This window comes from Pan troglodytes, chromosome 6 (assembly GCF_028858775.2).
Source record: "Pan troglodytes isolate AG18354 chromosome 6, NHGRI_mPanTro3-v2.0_pri, whole genome shotgun sequence".
Taxonomy (NCBI): Eukaryota; Metazoa; Chordata; class Mammalia; order Primates; family Hominidae; genus Pan; species Pan troglodytes.
In genome coordinates, this window is record NC_072404.2 from 29,161,107 (window position 1) to 29,179,180 (window position 18,074).

At 40.4% G+C, this 18,074-nt stretch overlaps 1 protein-coding gene across 6 annotated transcripts in view; it reads right to left on the reverse strand.

The window, feature by feature from the left end:
• The window catches only part of IGF2BP3 (insulin like growth factor 2 mRNA binding protein 3), a 153,724-nt gene that overhangs the window by 24,232 nt on the left and 111,418 nt on the right, over positions 1–18,074 (reverse strand). For all 6 annotated transcript variants that reach the window (XM_001157593.7, XM_016957164.4, XM_063814126.1 and 3 more), the window contains 5 exons: positions 16,862–17,143; positions 13,163–13,297; positions 11,493–11,615; positions 9,271–9,406; positions 7,624–7,749 (listed from right to left, as the gene is read on the reverse strand). In XM_001157593.7, the coding sequence (XP_001157593.1) occupies positions 7,624–7,749; positions 9,271–9,406; positions 11,493–11,615; positions 13,163–13,297; positions 16,862–17,143 (802 nt within the window). The remainder of the gene's footprint in view (positions 1–7,623; positions 7,750–9,270; positions 9,407–11,492; positions 11,616–13,162; positions 13,298–16,861; positions 17,144–18,074) is intronic.

Sequence of the window (18,074 nt, forward strand, 5' to 3'; positions counted from 1 at the left end):
AATTTTTACTTGCAAAACTCAGCAGGCAGAGCAAAAGTTATAAGCCTTTTTCACCTGAATTTAAGTCTATGAGACCTAGGTTGGAAAAGGCCCATTAGCGTTACCCAGTCTTGTTACACATTCCTTCCATTTAAGTTAAGGTCTAGTTGCATTGTCTGAACCTTTTCTTGGATACATTCTTTGAAGGATGTTCACAGGACATAAGCTGCTTCCCAATGGATTTGTGCCAGATGCCTATCGGCAAAACTTCCTTTGGACTTCTTGGCAGACTCTCAACTACGGCTTGAAATAACAGAAGAACAAAGCTGCTCAACTGAAAGTTTGCATAACTGGTGAAGTCTGCCAATGAGTAATTCCTAATAATCTATCGTGAAGACATACAAGTATGAGCAAACAGTAAGGTTAAGTGTATTTACTTTGTGGGGGACAAAATCTAAGACATCACAAAGGCATGGAGACATGCATGTCAGCCAACATGATCAGCCTCCGGGAACCTGGAAGGATGCCAGGGTTTCCCTTTGGCTTGTAAAATAGATACTCCTGGGTTTTTTGTTGTTGTTTTTAAATGGATTTTGGTCTGGAACTGAAACTAAGTTTACTCAACTCCATGACCTGAACAAAATATTGAAGTCTTTAACATTAAAAAAAAAAAAAAAAGGCAAAGAAAGTTTTTCACCATAAGTAGATAACCAAGGCTTCTCAGAAATAATAAATGTGCACAGTGAGTTACTTACTTAGAAATTGTTTACCAACAAAAGAGTTGCACCCACTGTGAGAAATCTTAAGGAGGAAGACTAAGAGACTCCCTGAAACACTCATCTGATTTAAAAAATTCCTTCCAACTCATAATTTTTTTTTTTTTTTTTTTGGACAAGGTCTCACTCTGTCACCCAGGCTGGAGTGCAGTGGCTCAATCGCGGATCACTGCAGCCTTGACCTCCCTGGGCTCAGGTGATCTTCCTACTTTAGCCTTCCAAGTAGCTGGGATAGGCAAAGGCCACCACCCCCGGCTAATCTAAAAAAGTTTTTTTTTTTTTGTAGAGACAGAATTCTCCCTATGTTGCCTAGCCTGATCTCAAGCAATCCTCTTACCTTGGCCTCCCAAAGTGCTGAGATTACAGGCATAAGCCACCGCGCCTGGCCCTTTGTTTCTTAAAGAGTACCTTAAGCCTAAAAAAGTGCTAATCTCTCTTGCCTCTTTCATAAGCAGAAAGCTAGCCATTTTAAGATTACACTATCATTTTGGAGACTTCTGAGAAGACTCCAAAGAGGCTATCAAAACTGAAGCCAGCAGCCCTTGGGATTACTTCTGCCAATCCAACTGCATGCTGCCAAGACCATCCAGCTAAGGCGACACGCACTATGCCAATTCCAGCTCTTGCTCTGCTTCACTAGCTGCCAATTCCTTCTTCCCTACTGTTTGAGCATTTCTGAAAGGCGCGTTTCCTGTCATTTATAAACTCGAAGTTTGCCAGTTAAGTACTGCATGAGCCAGCTGCTAGGCAGGAACTAGAGACTTTTTGTCTGTTGGAAGAACCAACTCTTTGGCTCTGGGGAGACTCAACCTGGCAAGTTCTGGGAAGAAGAGAATATTGTGGGGGAACTAGTAGGCAAAGTTCTAGAATGGAATAGAGGCAAGGGATTTATCCAAAGAAGAGATGCATCATTTCTACTTTCATGCTACAAAGCAGGAATGAGAAAACATGAGTAGAGAAATGAAACAATTCTAAAAGAAAAAGGAAGTAGTATATATTAAAAAAAAAAACCTTATTTGAAACATTTAGCCATCAAAACCTACTTCTTGACAGGCAATATACATTTAAAATAAAAGCAGAAGTTCACTGTTAACCTACAAGACACCAAGGATAAACACGATCTTAGTACGTAATCTGTGATAGCTTCAAAGGAACAGCAAGCTTCTCATCAGCAAGTATAGATACCAGAATGCAGTTCAGGAACAGTTTAAAAGTGCTGAGAGCAAAATGCCCGTCGATCTTTAACTTTCTAAACCATTTTTTTTTTAAATAACATCATAGACCCTCACAAACATAAAACAGTATGTTCTTTTTTTCTCTTCTTTTTTTTTGAGACAGAGTCTTGCTTAGTCACCCAGGCGGGAGTGCAGTGGCAGGATCTCGGCTCATTGCAACCTCCACCTCCTCGACTCATCGCAATGCCTGGTTGTTATCATTGCTTCTTTTTGGCTTCATTTTTCTTGCTAAAGAATAGGCTGGCTGCAGTGGCTCACGTCTGTAATCCCAGCACTTTGGGAGGCCGAGATGGGTGGATCACTTGAGGTCAGGAATTCGAGACCAGCCTGGCAAACATGGTAAAACCCTGTCTCTACTAAAAATACAAAAATTAACCAGGCATGGTGCTGCGCACTTGTAATCCCAGCTACTCGGGAGGCTGAGGTATGAGAATCACTTGAACCCAGGATGCGGAGTTTGCAGGGAACCGAGATTGCGCCACCACACTCCACCCTGGGTGACAGGGCAAGACTCTGTCTCCAAAAGAAAAAAAAAAAAGAAGCAATGATAAGCAAAGAAACTGGTAAAGCTTTGGGAAATTTACTGCCTTTAAAAACAATAGTTTATTTGTATTTCAAAAAGTGGTGACCACTAGGTACACAAAATAGTTAAGTATTAGTGATTTTGGTTTAGAAAAAGAACAAAGTCTAAAAATAGTGAAGGCAAAGCTATTCCAACTGAGTACTTGCAACCACCCCCCACCCCCTGCAACTTGAAGTTATATACTCAAACAACACTTGTTAAAGAATTGTTCCCCTGAACATTAAGCCAGAAAATTGCCTGGCAGCTGTTTGAAAGTAGAATTTACTCTAATTGTATCCAGGGACAATATGATTTTCTGAATAATGGTGTTTTCTCTTTAGATGAAAATAACCACAGGAATGGGAATCTGGAATATGGAATTTTCTCCTCCAGAATTTAGATTCTGCTTTTTGAGAGAACTTAAAAGCTTGCTTCCTCTCTTCCAGGCTCTGGGAGGCTCCTTTAACAGGCAATAGTGCCAAATCCAGTGAAGCAGACAAATAGCTGTCCCCAACATGTATTTTCCTTTAGTAACAGATCCTGTGTTTAATGGGCACATTGCTGCCCCCACACAGGGATTGTCTCCCAGCTTCTCTTGCAGCTAGACACAGCCAGTGGTATGTTCTGGCCAACATGAAGCAAACAGAAGTATGAAAAGCTATCCTCAGGCAGTGTCCTTAAATAAGGATGCTGCCAATTTTGATCCTTTATCCTTTTTTCAGTTTGAAATGAGGTCTCACCACGTTGCCCAGGCTGGACTGAAATTCCTGGGCTCAAGCAATCCTCCCACCTCCGCCTCCCCAGTAGCTGGGACTACAGGTGTCTGTCACCACACCCAGCAATCCTTTATCCTTCTTGTTGGCTGGAAACAGACCCAATAGTTGGAGCTTGAGCAGTTATCCTGGGCCAGGGAATGGCACACAAGGCAGATAGAAGCACCAGTCCTGAAGGATATGGTGGAACCACTTCCAGCCTTGGATTGTCTACCCTTGAACTCTTCTCATGAAAAAGGAAAACGAATTTAAGCCATTTTTTTTTCTAGTAACAATACATACCCAAACCTAATCCTGATACATGTAGTATGCCAAAATAGAGTTAGAAGGGTAAAAACAGACATAACGGCAACATCCCACAGAGGTTTTTGGCATGATATTTCCTACGAGTTGGGATGGCAGGTGGTCCAGAGAGAAAGAGGTGAGTTTTTTTTCACTCTTCAAAGCATAGAACAAGGTAGAAAAAGGGATATACACAACTAGTATGTATTTGTGCTTATCCTGAACTTTTTCTCCCTCGCAATTGGTACTGATAGAAAATGTTCTTTTCAACATTGAAGCGCCCCTCCAGAGACTAGTAAACATTCTTTGTAGAACAGAAGTTCTTAGCTGGGCGTGATGGTGTGTGCCTGTAGTCCCAGCTACTTGAGAGTTGGAGGTGGAAGGATCACTTGCACCCAGGAGTTCAAGTCCGGCCTGGGCAACATAGTGAGTCCCCATCTCTTGAAAAGAACAGTTCCTGACAATAAACGGGTAGCATAAAACTCCTGATGACCTTTATAAAACTACACATTTCTGAGCTTCCACCTGCTCCCACTGAGATTTTTATTTATTTAAGTGGGACACAAGTTCTTAACTAATCAAACAGTTGTTGTTAGCCTTGGCTACACATTGGAGTCATCTCGGGAGCTTTCAAAATTGATACCTTTGCGTCACCCCTACCCCCAGGGATTTTCATTCAAATTGTCTGGGATAATTATAATTTAATTATGGGAAAAACATTTTTTTCCCTTTAAGGCAGGGAATAATTAATGCTGAACTTTACAGATTGTCAATCAATGTAAAATAAGAAATAAAAACAGTAATATATGATTTAGGGAAATATATGATTTAGGTAAATGATTTAGGAAAATATTCAGTTATAAAGTTGAGAACTCCATTGTATCACTGCCTGGAACACATGTAGAATAAAATATCCGCTGGAATTCTGCAAAGAACACAGATTGTTAAGACTGTCCATGTTGTTGTATTCCTTTAAGAATGCGAATTTCCTTTGCCTGTCCTTGAAACCACCAGACTGTTACATCTTTGCAGCTCTTGCCCTGTGGCAGTGTTTTTACTGTTGGCAGCTTCTGCAACTTCTGTTCTCATTTGCTCCTTCTAATTGCACCTATTTGATTTAGCTTAAATGACAGGAGAAGCAAGATGACCCATTCCAGTGACATCTTCCTTACATTTACTCTTGGCTCAACTTTTATTTAAGTAAACATCACCGACCTCCTCCTCCCATTCTTAAAACAAAACTGCCACTGATTTAAGTCATTCAGACGTTTAAAACTGTAGAAGTGCTGGAGAAATATAAGTTCTTAATATGATCTCACTTCTCTCAAAGCATTCTTAATTTTTCTAACATAGGAACCTGATACACAGAACTATACCATAAGTCAGAAAAATGACTAAATCCAGAGAATATGCAGTCTTATCTATATATTTTAAAAATAGTTACCTCCAAGTTCACTCTAGGAATTTTGGCTACTGAAGCATCCATGTAAGTGGAAAAGACTGATGTCCAAGAATGTTCTATTCTGTGATCACTTGTAATGTGAAAAGCTTTGTTGATTGGAACATGTCACCAGTATAGAGAGAAAAAAAGAGTTAAAGGGACACCTCAGTTTACAAACTGGGAATGAAACAGAGAGGTTAAGCAACCCACCCAGAGAGAAAGCTAATTTAGGGGAACCAGCAGAAATGTGGGTTAGATGCGAGCTTTCCTAGCACAGAGTTACGTCACATGATCAGCTCATTGTACCTTTTAGTAAGTGTCATTTTATACAGAAGTGTTGGGGACACACCTGCCCTAAACCAATCCTATGACACACACATAAACTAGTGGACATGTTCAAAGTTAAGTCCCTAGATGTACTCTCAGATTCCTATTTTAGGCTCATTCTCCCCTATTCCTCCTTAAACCTTTCATATTATTTAATTCTATAGAAACTAGAAATGTGTGACCTTAAAGGCTTTAGACACAATTCTTATAGTTCAGTTTTTTTTTTATTATACAGGTGAGAAAACAAATCCAGAGCCAAGGAGTCTGACCTTCAGTGACACAAAATTGTGTCAGAGGCAGTGGGCCAGACCTGGGCTCTGACTCCAGGGTTCTTTCTACCAGTCCCCTTTAGCATCAAGGTAAAAACATGCCAGCCACTTCAGGGGGCGCGTAATGAATCTATGCACACTTCACTTGTAGCTGAAATTTTGATGGCTATCATTCTGTTACATGATTTCCAGGCCAAAACATACTAGAAATGGCAGGTGAATTGCAGGGGAGACAAGATGCTGCTGACAGTAAAGGCAGAAACACACACGGCAGGAGGGCAACTGCTTAGAACCCCAATCAGTTTGGTGGGTTCAAGGACAGGAAAAGGAAATTTTCATTTTTAAAAGGATAAAAGGGGGACAATCTGAGCCATCTGTATTTTCTGTACAATTTCAATGTCATTTTACTCTACATATTTATTCTAGGTAGTAATACAGTGGAATCACCAACCTATTCCACCTGGACATTTCCCTAAATTGGTGTAAGAGGTATCACTCAAAATATTAATATTAAGTAAGTGAGCCAAACAAAAAGGGAGAGATGTCAAAACAAATTCATGAAGGAAGATCCTAGAATGTCACATGAATACCTCCGATTATCGATAATGCAACTGAATTATTAACTACTTTCAAAATAATTTATTCCATCAGGTGTCTGCTGTGCTGCGATTATTTTCATACCATCACTAGTCTCCTATTTCTGACCTCAGGGAAACTGCTATTCTTAAAAAGCAAGTATAAAATATTTCTTTCTGTTTCTTTTTCTTTTTTTTTTTTTTTTTCCAGACAGAGTTTCGCTCTGTCGCCCAGGCTGGAGTGCAATGGCGCAATCTCGGCTCACTACCACCTCTGCCTCCTGGGTTCAAGCGATTCTCCTGCCTCAGCCTCCCAAGTAGCTGGGATTACAGGCACCTGCCACCACTCCGGCTAATTTTTTGTATTTTTAGTAGAGATGGGGTTTCACCATGTTGGCCAGGCTGGTCTTAAACTCCTGACCTCGGGTGATCCTCCCGCCTCGGCCTCCCAAAGTGCTGGGATTACAGGTGTGAGCCATGGCACTTGGCCTAAGATTTATTTCTTATATAACCTACCTCTTTACAAAATAAACAGCTGCTTAATGTATGCACGCACACACACAATATAATTGTGCACAAAACTATCTTATCTCTTTGGTTTAAAAAAGTACACTCAACATGGAAAACACACAGAGTCACTCCTGACCTTTCAAAGCCATTGACTTCAGGTGACAAAGATGAAAGAAGCCTTTTAAAAATCTTTTCCTTTAGTATTTAATAATTACTGGCCAGGTAATAGCTGACGCCTATAACCCCAGCACTTTGAGAGGCCGAGGCAGGCAGACCACTGGAGGCCAGGAGTTTGAGATCAGCCTGAACAACATGGCGAAACCCTGTCTCTACTAAAAATACAAAAAAAGTAGCCGGGTGTGGTGTGGCACACACCTGTAATCCCAGTTACTCAGGAGGCTGAGGCATGAGAATCATTTGAACCCGGGAGGTGAAGGTTGCAGTGAGTCAAGATTGTACCACTGCATTCCAGCCTGGGCGAAAGAGTGGGACTGTGTCTCCAAAAACTTTTAAATAACCACCATGGCACATGTATACCTATGTAACAAACCTGCACATTCTGCACATGTATCCGAGAACTTAGAATAAAAAAAAAGAAAAAAGAAAAAAGAAAAAAAAATTTTTTTTAATAAGAAAAACAATTACTAAGTTTCTTCCCCTGCCACCTCAAAGTCCCAAACTTTTGTTGTGATATTTGAAAACACATGTTGACAACCCCGCTATCCAAAAACTGCAAAATAATCCCATGTCTACTCCACAAAGGGCCAAATAAGAAGGCTCCATTAGCAAGAACTGGAGAGCATATGTTGGCATCTAAACAGATGATCACGCGGGGACTAGGTTTACATTAAGATTTTGCCCAATCACAAAGAAAGCCAAGGCCAGTTATCTTACCTCAAACTGCGGGTAGGGAGGAGTCATGGCTGAAGGGGGCCCTGAGGTGGGAGGTGGCATCCCTGAAGTGGGTGGGAACAGACCCAAGGCGTTCAGATTTAATCCAGGAATTAAATGTGCTTGAAGCTGCAACAGTAAAAAGGCCCCTTAATTTGACAGTTAAAAGAATCAAGGGAAAGTGAGCATTTTTAAGTGACAGTATTCAAACTGATCTCATCTAATAAAGAAATGATTGTATAACTCAAAGCAGATGTTCCATGGGACTCTACTTGAGTACATCGTTTACATCTGTTTATATCCCTTGGTATTTTAAAATCTGTGTGCTGGTTTGCCCCCTCCTTGGTCCACAGCTGCATTAAGATATCTCAAGGGAAGCTTTCCTTTCCCTTATGACTAGCCCACAGGACTTAGACAAAACCGTATTCTGCGTGCTGTGGGCAAACTAAATATAGACAAAAAGCAATGTATCAGAGTTGAAGAGGTAATCAAGTAAGATTGGTTCATTGAAAAGCAAACCAGCTATGAAGAGATCTTTACTTGCTGGGTAAAACTTAGCAACCATGGGTCTACAGGCCTCAAAGTTGAGCCCTCTGGAAATCAGGACCCATCCCCATGTAACTACTGCAAGTAAACATATCATTGGAATGGATATAGGAGCCAGAAAGGGTATTTTAATTTGTTTAGTTTTATAAGGGTTGAGGATGTAAGGTAGATGGTGGAAGGGAGATTTGAGTGTACTTGAAAATCTTTTTAAAAGGCCTAAGGGGGTTAGATTTAATCCCAGTTGATTCCAGAACATTTGGAGCCAAGCAGTGAGAATTGAAGCAGGTTGGCAAGAAGTCACGTGGGGTGTAAAATGGCTAGCATTCTAGGCTCTTCTCACAAACGCAGTATTTGCACATTTCCCTCGTCTCAGGTTTTGTGTTTCAGATGACTGGCCCAATTGAAAAAAAATTATTTTTTAAAGTCATTTACTTTAAAATTTACGACAGGCTTTTGAAGTATTCCATTTTCAGCACCATTTCACTGATTAAGGAATGTCAGCAATTTGCTTTAATAGCCTCAGATGCACTACACAGATTGTTTTATCAATTGAAATTCTTGTATCTCCAAGGTTTATATGGGTAACCAAGTTTTAAACCTGTAATCTTAACATTAACTTTTATATGCATTATATCTATTGTAATCCTAATAAGAATGCAAGGTAGGCAGTAGTCCCATTTTACAGATGAGTAAACTGAGGCTCAGAGAGACTGAGTAAATCATATAAGAGAGCTGCAGCTCATAAATGGTTCAGCTGTGATTCAAATCCAGTTCATGTAACATTTCTTCTATATTAAACTCTCTCAAATTAACGTCGTAAGAGAGGTACTATATTAACCTTTGTAGGTAGACACTAGCCTTACTTCAGACAGAAGGAAGCTAAGGCTCAAAGACTAAATAATTTGCTAAAGTCGCAGAGACAGCGAAGCTTAATGTCAAAGCCAGTATCTTCCCTACTATCCCAGGGTACTTGCTGAGGTGCTAAAAATCAACTAGAACTACTTCTAGTGATAATGCCACAAAAGAATTCAATATTAATGCAGTTAAAAACATTGTTTAAACTGTTTGTTAAAATAAAGACATGCCCTTCATAACAAAACTAACATTCATAGAAGCAATATCATTTTCATAAGACTCCCTGATTTTCTTCATGATCTCCTCCTCAGCTTTGGCACATGTCTCAACATTGCCTTTAACTGTAATAGTGCGTTCTGGATTATACAGCGTCAATTCCTGCAATCTGCAGAATGAAAAAGAAGGGAAAGAAAAAGAATGAAAATTGGAGGAAGACAGCTAATAATTCAGCCACAGATGGCAATTAAAAACAAACTGTGGAGCCTGGTACTATGTAAAAGTGGGTGGTAAAACATGATGGGAAATGAGTAAGCCCCAAAAGACGTAAATCCAAAACTGTAAAGCTGCAAGAGAGAAGAAAATATTTGCCCTCCCATTTTCTCAACTAAAGATTACTGGGTACATATAGTTCAATCAAGTCCATATTTTAAATAAAGCTTACTTCTCAACCGCTTAAAGTTGAACCATTTTCACAATTGAACAGTGAATTAAAAAATGACTGGAAAGATGTATAGTTTTTGAGGAAACCAAATACCCTAAGTACATAACCTTTCATAAGTATGTTCCTAGTCTGTATTAACCAATTCTAGGCATAATTGGCATTCTCGTGCAATTGCATTTTCTGGGTCACCAAGCAAGGAGAAAGCATGGAAATATTCCAAAAACACAAGCCAGAATTCCTGTGTCTAAACTTAGTTTTTACCAGTTTTTTTAGAATTTAGATTGAAGTAGGCTGGAGGAATATCAATCCATCTTGACTAAAATTTAAAATGGTTCACCGATGGCCATTTAGATAACAAAAACGTTAGATAGTGGCAGCAATATTCAGAAACTCCCTGCGGGACCTAGGTCCTGCTGAACCTTCAAAAGCCACTGAATATCATACCTGAAAACACCTAAGCCTATGCTGGTCAACAGCCTTGAGAGGAAAAGCAATGGGAGACATGTGCCATGGAAAACAGAACTAAGTACATAAATTGAGAGGATATGGATTATTGGTACAAATCTCCTTCATCTTCCTGAAGTTCTCATTTTCACTACTAGTATAATGTCACAGGCTAACCTTCAGCCAGATGAATGGGAAGTTATTCCTTAACATTTTCCTCAAACTTGTTAAAAATGTAAACATTTGTATAATGAAGACTATTTCTCTTAGACTACTTTAAAAAGAAGTCTATAATTCTAATTCAGTCTCAACCTGGCCCTGCCAAGCATTTTGTATTACAGTTTTAAAAATAGCTGCTTCTAGAATAACTTTTGAGATTTTTTTCTTTTAAAACTCTCCCCTTTCTGGGGGTAAATTTAAGACAAAGTAGTATTACTTATTGAATTTACCACTTTGTGGGGTTTTTTCCCCCTTTCTTTACAACCAAACAGAAGTTTCCTGCTTCCTTACTACCTCCTTTGAAAACTCCTTGTACACAAACACCGTGCAGTCTTTCCCCTACCACTCTTCCTCAGTTCATCAATCTTTTCCCACCTTTTTGAGTACTCTGAGTGAAACTAAGAATGGCCATCCTCAGAAAAACCTTTCCACGTAATTTCAGAGCATCCACAGATTCTAAGTGTGGTAGCCTGCCTCCAAGGTGATTCCTGTCACCCAGTTATCTGTAGTCCCACACATACATACCGAATAGGGCTGACTTGTGTAAACAACATTAGAAAAATGATAGAGTATAACTTCTGAGGCTATGTCATAAAAGACATTGCAGTTTCCATCTTGACAGCTGCCATGTCTTGAGAACACTCAAGCAGCTCTGTGGAGAAGCCCATGTGGGAGGAACTGAGGCCTTCTGCCAACAGCCAGCATCAACTTGTCAGCAGCATTGTGAGACCCCAAGCCAGAACCACCCAGCTAAGCTGCTCCTGCATTCCTAACCCACAAAAACTAGCTGAGCAATTAATGTTCACATTGTGTTAAGCTGTCAAATGTTGGGATAATGCGTTACACGACAATGGATAATAAACTGGGTTATATATTCCAACTTTGGGAATAAATGTCATAAAACATAGTTAAGACTGCTTTAGAAAACATGAATGTAAAGCATTTGGTTCCTCCTGCCAGAAGCAGATAATGCTTTCAATACGGGTCAGAAACCTAACAGGCAGCAAGCTGTATTTGAGAAACCATGTGTAAGTACGGCAGCACAGGCTAGCTGAAGCAGCTGTAAAGTGGGAAGCTAAGCCCAATACACAACATGCAGCTTACAGTGTTGGAAAGTTTTCTTATTCAAAAGCAAAGGAGCACTCACGGAGATATCGTGATTTTAGTGTCTGTGTCTTGCTCAATTTTTTTAAGATTTCTTCCTTCTTTACCAATAAGACGTCCAACAAAGTTATTATGAGCTAAAATCTTTAAGGGGATCTCTTCTGTGCTGTAAATAGAAAAGTGGTCATAAAATTAGAATAAGTAAACCTATTCTTGGGTAAAAAGACAATATTCACTCATTAAACATTGACTTCCTACCTACCATCTGGGAAGCACTGTGTTAGGTACAGCTTAAAACTTGCTGACAATTGGCCAGCATTCTAGCAATGCATGAATAGAAGGGGAGAAAAAATACAGAAGTTAACTTCTAAAATAGTTCTTATTTTATTCACTTCAGGAAATATCTTCAGTGATGGAGTCTCTTACTCAAAACCATATTCCTAAACCCCTACTACCAGAACACAACGTACAAATAAAAAACAGTGCCATCCAGTACAAATATACACCTGGAGATATGTGCATAATTTATAGAAGGAAACAGAAGAAACAACAGTGGTTACACTTTGGGGGAAGGGCATAAGAACAGGAAGGGGAGCTTTCACTTTTCATTTTGTAGCTTTCTGAATTTCCCAGTCATATATATATAAAACTGTTTAAAATGTCATTGTGGTTAATAGATGGTGGGTTTTTCCTTTTTCTTTTTTTCTGTTTTTTTTTTTTTGAGACAGAGTCTCCCTCTGGCGCCAGGCAGGAGTGCAGTGGCGCGATCTCGGCTCACTGCAACCTCCGCCTCCCGGGTTCAAGCCATTCTCCTGCCTCAGCCTCCCAAGTGGCTGGGACTACAGGCATATGCCACCACGCTCATCTAATTCTTGTATTTTCAGTAGAGACGGGGTTTCACCATGTTGGCCAGGATGGTCTTGATCTCTTGACCTCATGATCCACCCGCCTCGGCCTCCCAAAGTGCTGGGATTACAGGCATGAGTCGCCCCACCGGGCCTATTTTTCTCTATACTAAAATAATTCTTCTTTAAAATTTTTACTTTAATAATTACATTCTTATGATATGGCACCCACATATAATATTACTAAAACATATTTAAAGTTCTCTACAAATTAAGGTTGGTAATGAGGTCCCCACACTAACTCCAGTGCCTTACTCTCGATTCTACTTTCAGTGCAGCGCTGTTCTGTACGCTAAACGTGGCACAGAACCCAACCTTCACTCAAAGTTCCTGTGGAAGAAATAGTTAGAGTTCCCGCCTGCATTACCCAGATAAATCTCCAGTTTGCCTTAGAAGAGACTTAGGCACTTCCCCACCTCCACACTCCCTGCTGCTCCAAGGTGGGGCCAGGCAGTGGACAAGAATGGAGCTCCAATGAGCTCCGAGTAAAGGATGAGTCAAGATCTGGGGCTCCTGTTTTGGGTTAATCCAGGATACCCCCTGGTCCTAGGTTCCCCAAGTTGCCTTCTTCTATAGCTGCACTTCTCTTCCCCATTATCACCACTTGCCTATGTTCAAATGTGAATGAAAATATTTAAATATTAAAAGACATACACTTCACAACCAGATCAACAGTGCCAACCACTGTAGCTCATCAGGATATCATTTCCCTCTGTTTGTTGGCAATTCCCAAGAATTGTGTCAGAGATATCAAAAATACAAGAGCACAAATATCAACCTCTTTCACAGGACAATCTTCTTTACTCACAATTTTATATCTTGAGCTTCCTTATGCATAATCTCCAGAATAGACTTACAAGCCGCAGAGGTGCCTTCAGGAGTAGAGAGGATAGTAATCGACTTCTCAGCAGCCCCCGCATTTTCTTTACGGTGGACATCGATTCTGATAGTGGGCGCAAGCAGAGAGGAAAACGAGAGCAGTGAGCGTGTATTCACAGATTACCAAATGCAAAGTCATAGGGCTTCAGGGCAAAGCAGATGACTCACTTCCCTCAAGAGCATAAACTTTCAATAAGCTGTCACCATTAATGCCTTAAGAGGCAAATTTTAATTCTAGGAACATTCCCCTTTCTCTTTCCTCAATCCAACCAAGCGGGGACATCTTTTCATTCTACCCAAGCTGTTTGTGCTTACAGCTTCCTTTCAGATGCCACAGAACAAATGTCTCATGACAAAGAGCCTGGATTCAATCTGCTCTAAAACAAATAGGAACTGGAGGGCATGCCAAGAGAGGAGTTGGAATCCCATAAGCCAAGTTGAACTGCTTATTCTGCACAGTATATCATTCTTCATTCATTGGATGAGCAGATTTCACCAATCTGCTTCCCCTTTGCAAGGTTCTTCCCACATTTTGCCTCCTTGATAGAGGAAAGTCTGCAACTAACAGTGATAGGAATGGAACCTGGACAGATGGCAATTCTACTTCAAGAAAAGCAAGTGGCCAATAAACTCAAAATGATGTTTAATTTCACTAGTAATTATATGTCTGCCAGTTAAAAGAATGTCATTTTCTTCTAGACTTGCAAAAATTGAGATAGAAAAAATTAAATATGGGCAAGATGATGGGTAACAAGGCACACTCAACACTTTTGGTAGGAGCAAACTGGTCAGCAAAACGCTGAGCACCTTGTGACTCAAGAACTGTATTTCTTGTAACATCTACTCCTGGTAACATCTACAGATATAGTCTCATACATGGGCCAAGAGTGATGTTTCTTACCCTTGGCACTACTGACTTTTTGGGCCAGATTCTTTGTTGTGGATGGGGTGTCTTGTGCATTGTAGGAAATTTACTAACTTCCCTGGCCTGTACCTACTAGATGCTAGTAGCATGCCTCTCTCTCAACTCTAACAGCTAAAAATGTCTCCAGACATTGCCAAATGTCTACGGGGGTTGGGGCAGAGAGATGATCATTTGTGGGTGAGAACCACTGGCATGGGAAAGTTCCGTTTCTAACAGATAGAAAATTAGAATTATCTAATTGCGGGAAGAGATGGTTAAATAACAGTATATTCATATCATACAGATGTTTTTGAAAATGTGGTAAAATTACAAGTACCAACACAGTAAAAAGTCCTTAAGTGAAATAATGCAATTCACATCATGACATGATTTCTTTTTTAAAGTCACACATGTTAGTAGATACAGGCAACAAATCCTATAGAGATACATCCCCAACTTACCAACAGCTACCCAGGTGAGACGAATGGTAACTTTTTAATTTACATATTTATATGTTTTGAATTAAATATAAAATAAGTCTGCCATTTTTTAAAAAGTACAAGAAAGAAAATTAGCTACTCAAAAATATGTGTTTTTGGGAAAATTAAGTATTTGTTGAGTTCCTTTGGCCATTCAAACACTTAAAGTAAAGGGCTAAATAACTCATGGCCATGAGAGTGACCACTTGATCATGCCAATAAAATCAAGATTTGGCTTTCATTTTCCTAAATGTTTGGTTGAAACCTGAAGATTTACCTCAAGAGTAAAAGATAAAACTAAAAATAAGGGCATGAAACAAATTAAGGGCTACCTAAAAATAACTAATAAAAAAATAGTGTCTTAGATAACAGTCCCAATCTTAGGAGTCATCTTCCCGGCTGCTGTTTCAATCCCCAGTCACTTTCAGGGATGCCTGTCTTCCAGCAACACATTAGCATCCCTCTTTGCAGTTTATTTTCACCCTTTCACTGTGCTAAGGATTACTAAGCTCCGATCCCCTGAGAGAAAGGAATGTGGCTTTGGAGATTAGAGTGGCCCTCTGAGACCATTCCAGAAACGAGGTTCTGATAATGACTAATTTCAATGTCAAGAGTTAATTAAATCCACTGGCAGAGCTCTGCAAATGAATCATCGGATATAACAAAAATTGCTTCCCTTCCCCTATCCCCATCTTCCTGCCTTAAGTAAAACAAACAGTTCAATTTAAGTCACAGCTCTTTCATCTGACAGGGAAATGAGTAGCTCGAAAAGGAACAATTCTCATCTGCTACATGAGAAGGAAGGGAAGCCATATAATGAATTTCTGCAGGTAACGGTGGATCAAGGGAAGCAAGAAGCCCTTAAATTTTAAGATTAAAGCCAGGCCGACTGACTAGGTTATGGTCCAGTTGTCTTTCCCACTCCTACATGATGAGGTCAGGGTGATTAATTTTGCATTCAGGTAACCAGCACCCAACATCTCCTGCTTCAAAGCAGGGGAAGGCAGGATCAGATGCCACTGCAGGGAGCAGGTGGGTATGGACCACCACTCAGTACAGTTCTTTTTGGTTCTACATGAGAAATGGGTCAGCTAGTCCAATGCAGGCATGGTGCCTATGATGAACATGCATGTCCTCTTAGGCCTGCTGGAACAAACACATAAAGTATACACAGCAGTGCAGTTCTAACTTTTAGAGAAAGATTAAGCTTATTTCGTTGGATCACACTGAAAAAAAAGAATTCTCCTTTCTAAATTTAAAAGGAAAAATAATCTTGTCACTTCTGTAGCTGGCTCAAGGCTTGCACAATGGTATTTTTGGATACAACCTCTTCTTCCCAGCCCACTCACAGGTTCTTCAGGAAATACAGTAGTAACAGGATGTGCCTTGTAGCACGTTACGGAGCTAGGTATGGGGGGAAGAGTTTGTCACCAAGCTTCTTTGGGTCAAAAAATATCCACATACTGTACAACAGTATGGTTTCTAAAGCAAAACAACATATAATGCATGAGAATTGAGAAGTATCTTAGATACACATGAAAGGCTTCAAACGTAATTCACATACAGTCATTTTAGGCATTTGACAAATAAAAGATCCTTCTATGTAGCAGGGCCCTGGCCTTGGCCCTGGGGCTACAGTAGTGAATAAAACAAATAGTTCCCGCTTTCTGCTCCTGATAATTAGCTCCAACATTTGAATGGGAATATTCCAATCCCTTAAACCCCACCAATTAAAACCATCAAAAAATATCCAGAAGAAAAAGCCATTCTAATTACATGGCTTAATCACAGGAAAAATTCGGACAAATAAGATGAGCGATTCTTTATTTGAGTAAGGCAAGACTGAAAAACCATCTCTGTATTGAGGCCACAAATAAAATGGATTGGACCCAGAAAATTACTTCCAAAAGCAATGAGGGCAGGTGGGGGATAAGGCGTGGGACAGAGGACAACCTAGAAGCTGCCTTTCTGTCTTCCAGAGCTTCCCCAACCAGAAGAGGATTAGGTATCATTTATTTTCCATTCATGTGTGAAAATCTGACGTTCTCTTTGAGAATGAGGATTAGCTCCAGATTTATATGAAATGAACACCAAGATACTGCAAGATTTTTACACATTCCCAAGTACTGTACAAGGAGTCCTCACGGCTGTGTTCAGAAGGGCACCAAGTACCAGAACGACACACTGTTACTAAGATTGCAAGGGGAATTCTCATGAACACCCACCACACACTCAGCATACTCACTTAGACTGGGTCTGTTTGGTGATGTTCCGAATGGTGGCACCTTCTTTTCCTATGATGGCTCCAACAAATTGGGTGGGAACCAGCAGGCGCAGAGGCAAATCACATGGTTTCTGCTTGGATACGGATCCTGGAGACCCCTGCCTTGAGGAGCCCCTCTGCCCAAGCCCCCGGCGACCTCGGGGCTGCTGCAAGGGGTTTTGCTGGGCGGCCATTTCATCAGGGATATAGGCTACTTTCAAGGTGAAATTCTCTAACTGAAATCCATTCAGTTTGTCTAGTGCTCTGAAAGTTGAAAAGGAGCAGGGGTGGGAAAAGGAATCAGTCTATATGACACATCTTTTAGCAAAGCAACACCCATCTCTTCTACTCAGCATTACTAGCTCTAAACTTCTGAGTGAAGCCCCAGCACAAGCAGCAAACCCGCAACACACATAATCCTCCCCTCTCCCACCCCGCACCACCACCACCCACACACATTTTCCTTTGAGACAGGCACAGTGGGGAAAAAGACCACAAGTTTCCAAAGGGAACCTATGTGCCATCTCCTAATGAAAAATAGAAAAACAAAAAACATTTTGTCAAACTGTTGGTTAAGTTTAACCCATAAGGTTATTAACGGTTTAGGAATAGCTAAGCAGCAAGAGAGAAGCAAGTGGGCTTCTTGCCTTGGCTAATGTTTCCAAACCACAGTGGAAGAGACATCAGAAATATATACCTCCTTCACTTCAGCCTCTAAAATATGAAGTATTTAAAACCATTTTAAGAACCAGTGGACAAATATCTCTAAACCATTTACAAGAGACTATTCTGAGTATTAAATTCTACCAATCACACTCAGTACCTATTATGAGCCAGTCCCTGACTTTGTGGTTTACGATCTGATTTGGAGCAAAGAGGCAGGGGTGGTGATAAACCAAAAAAAGAGTGTGCCCATTCTTCCACACTATTTGGGGGAGAGTTTCTCTCTTTTTCTTTTTTTTTTGGAGACAGAGTCTTGCTCTGTCACCCAGGCTGGAGCACAATAGAGCCATCTTGGCTCACTGCAACCTCTGCCTCCGGGGTTCAAGAGATTCTTGTGCCTCAGCCTCCCAAGTAACTGGGATTATAGGCATGCACCATCATGCTTGGCTAATTTTTGTATTTTTAGTAGAGATGGGGTTTCACCATGTTGGCCAGGCTGGTTTTCAGCTCCTGACCTCAAGTGATCTGCTGC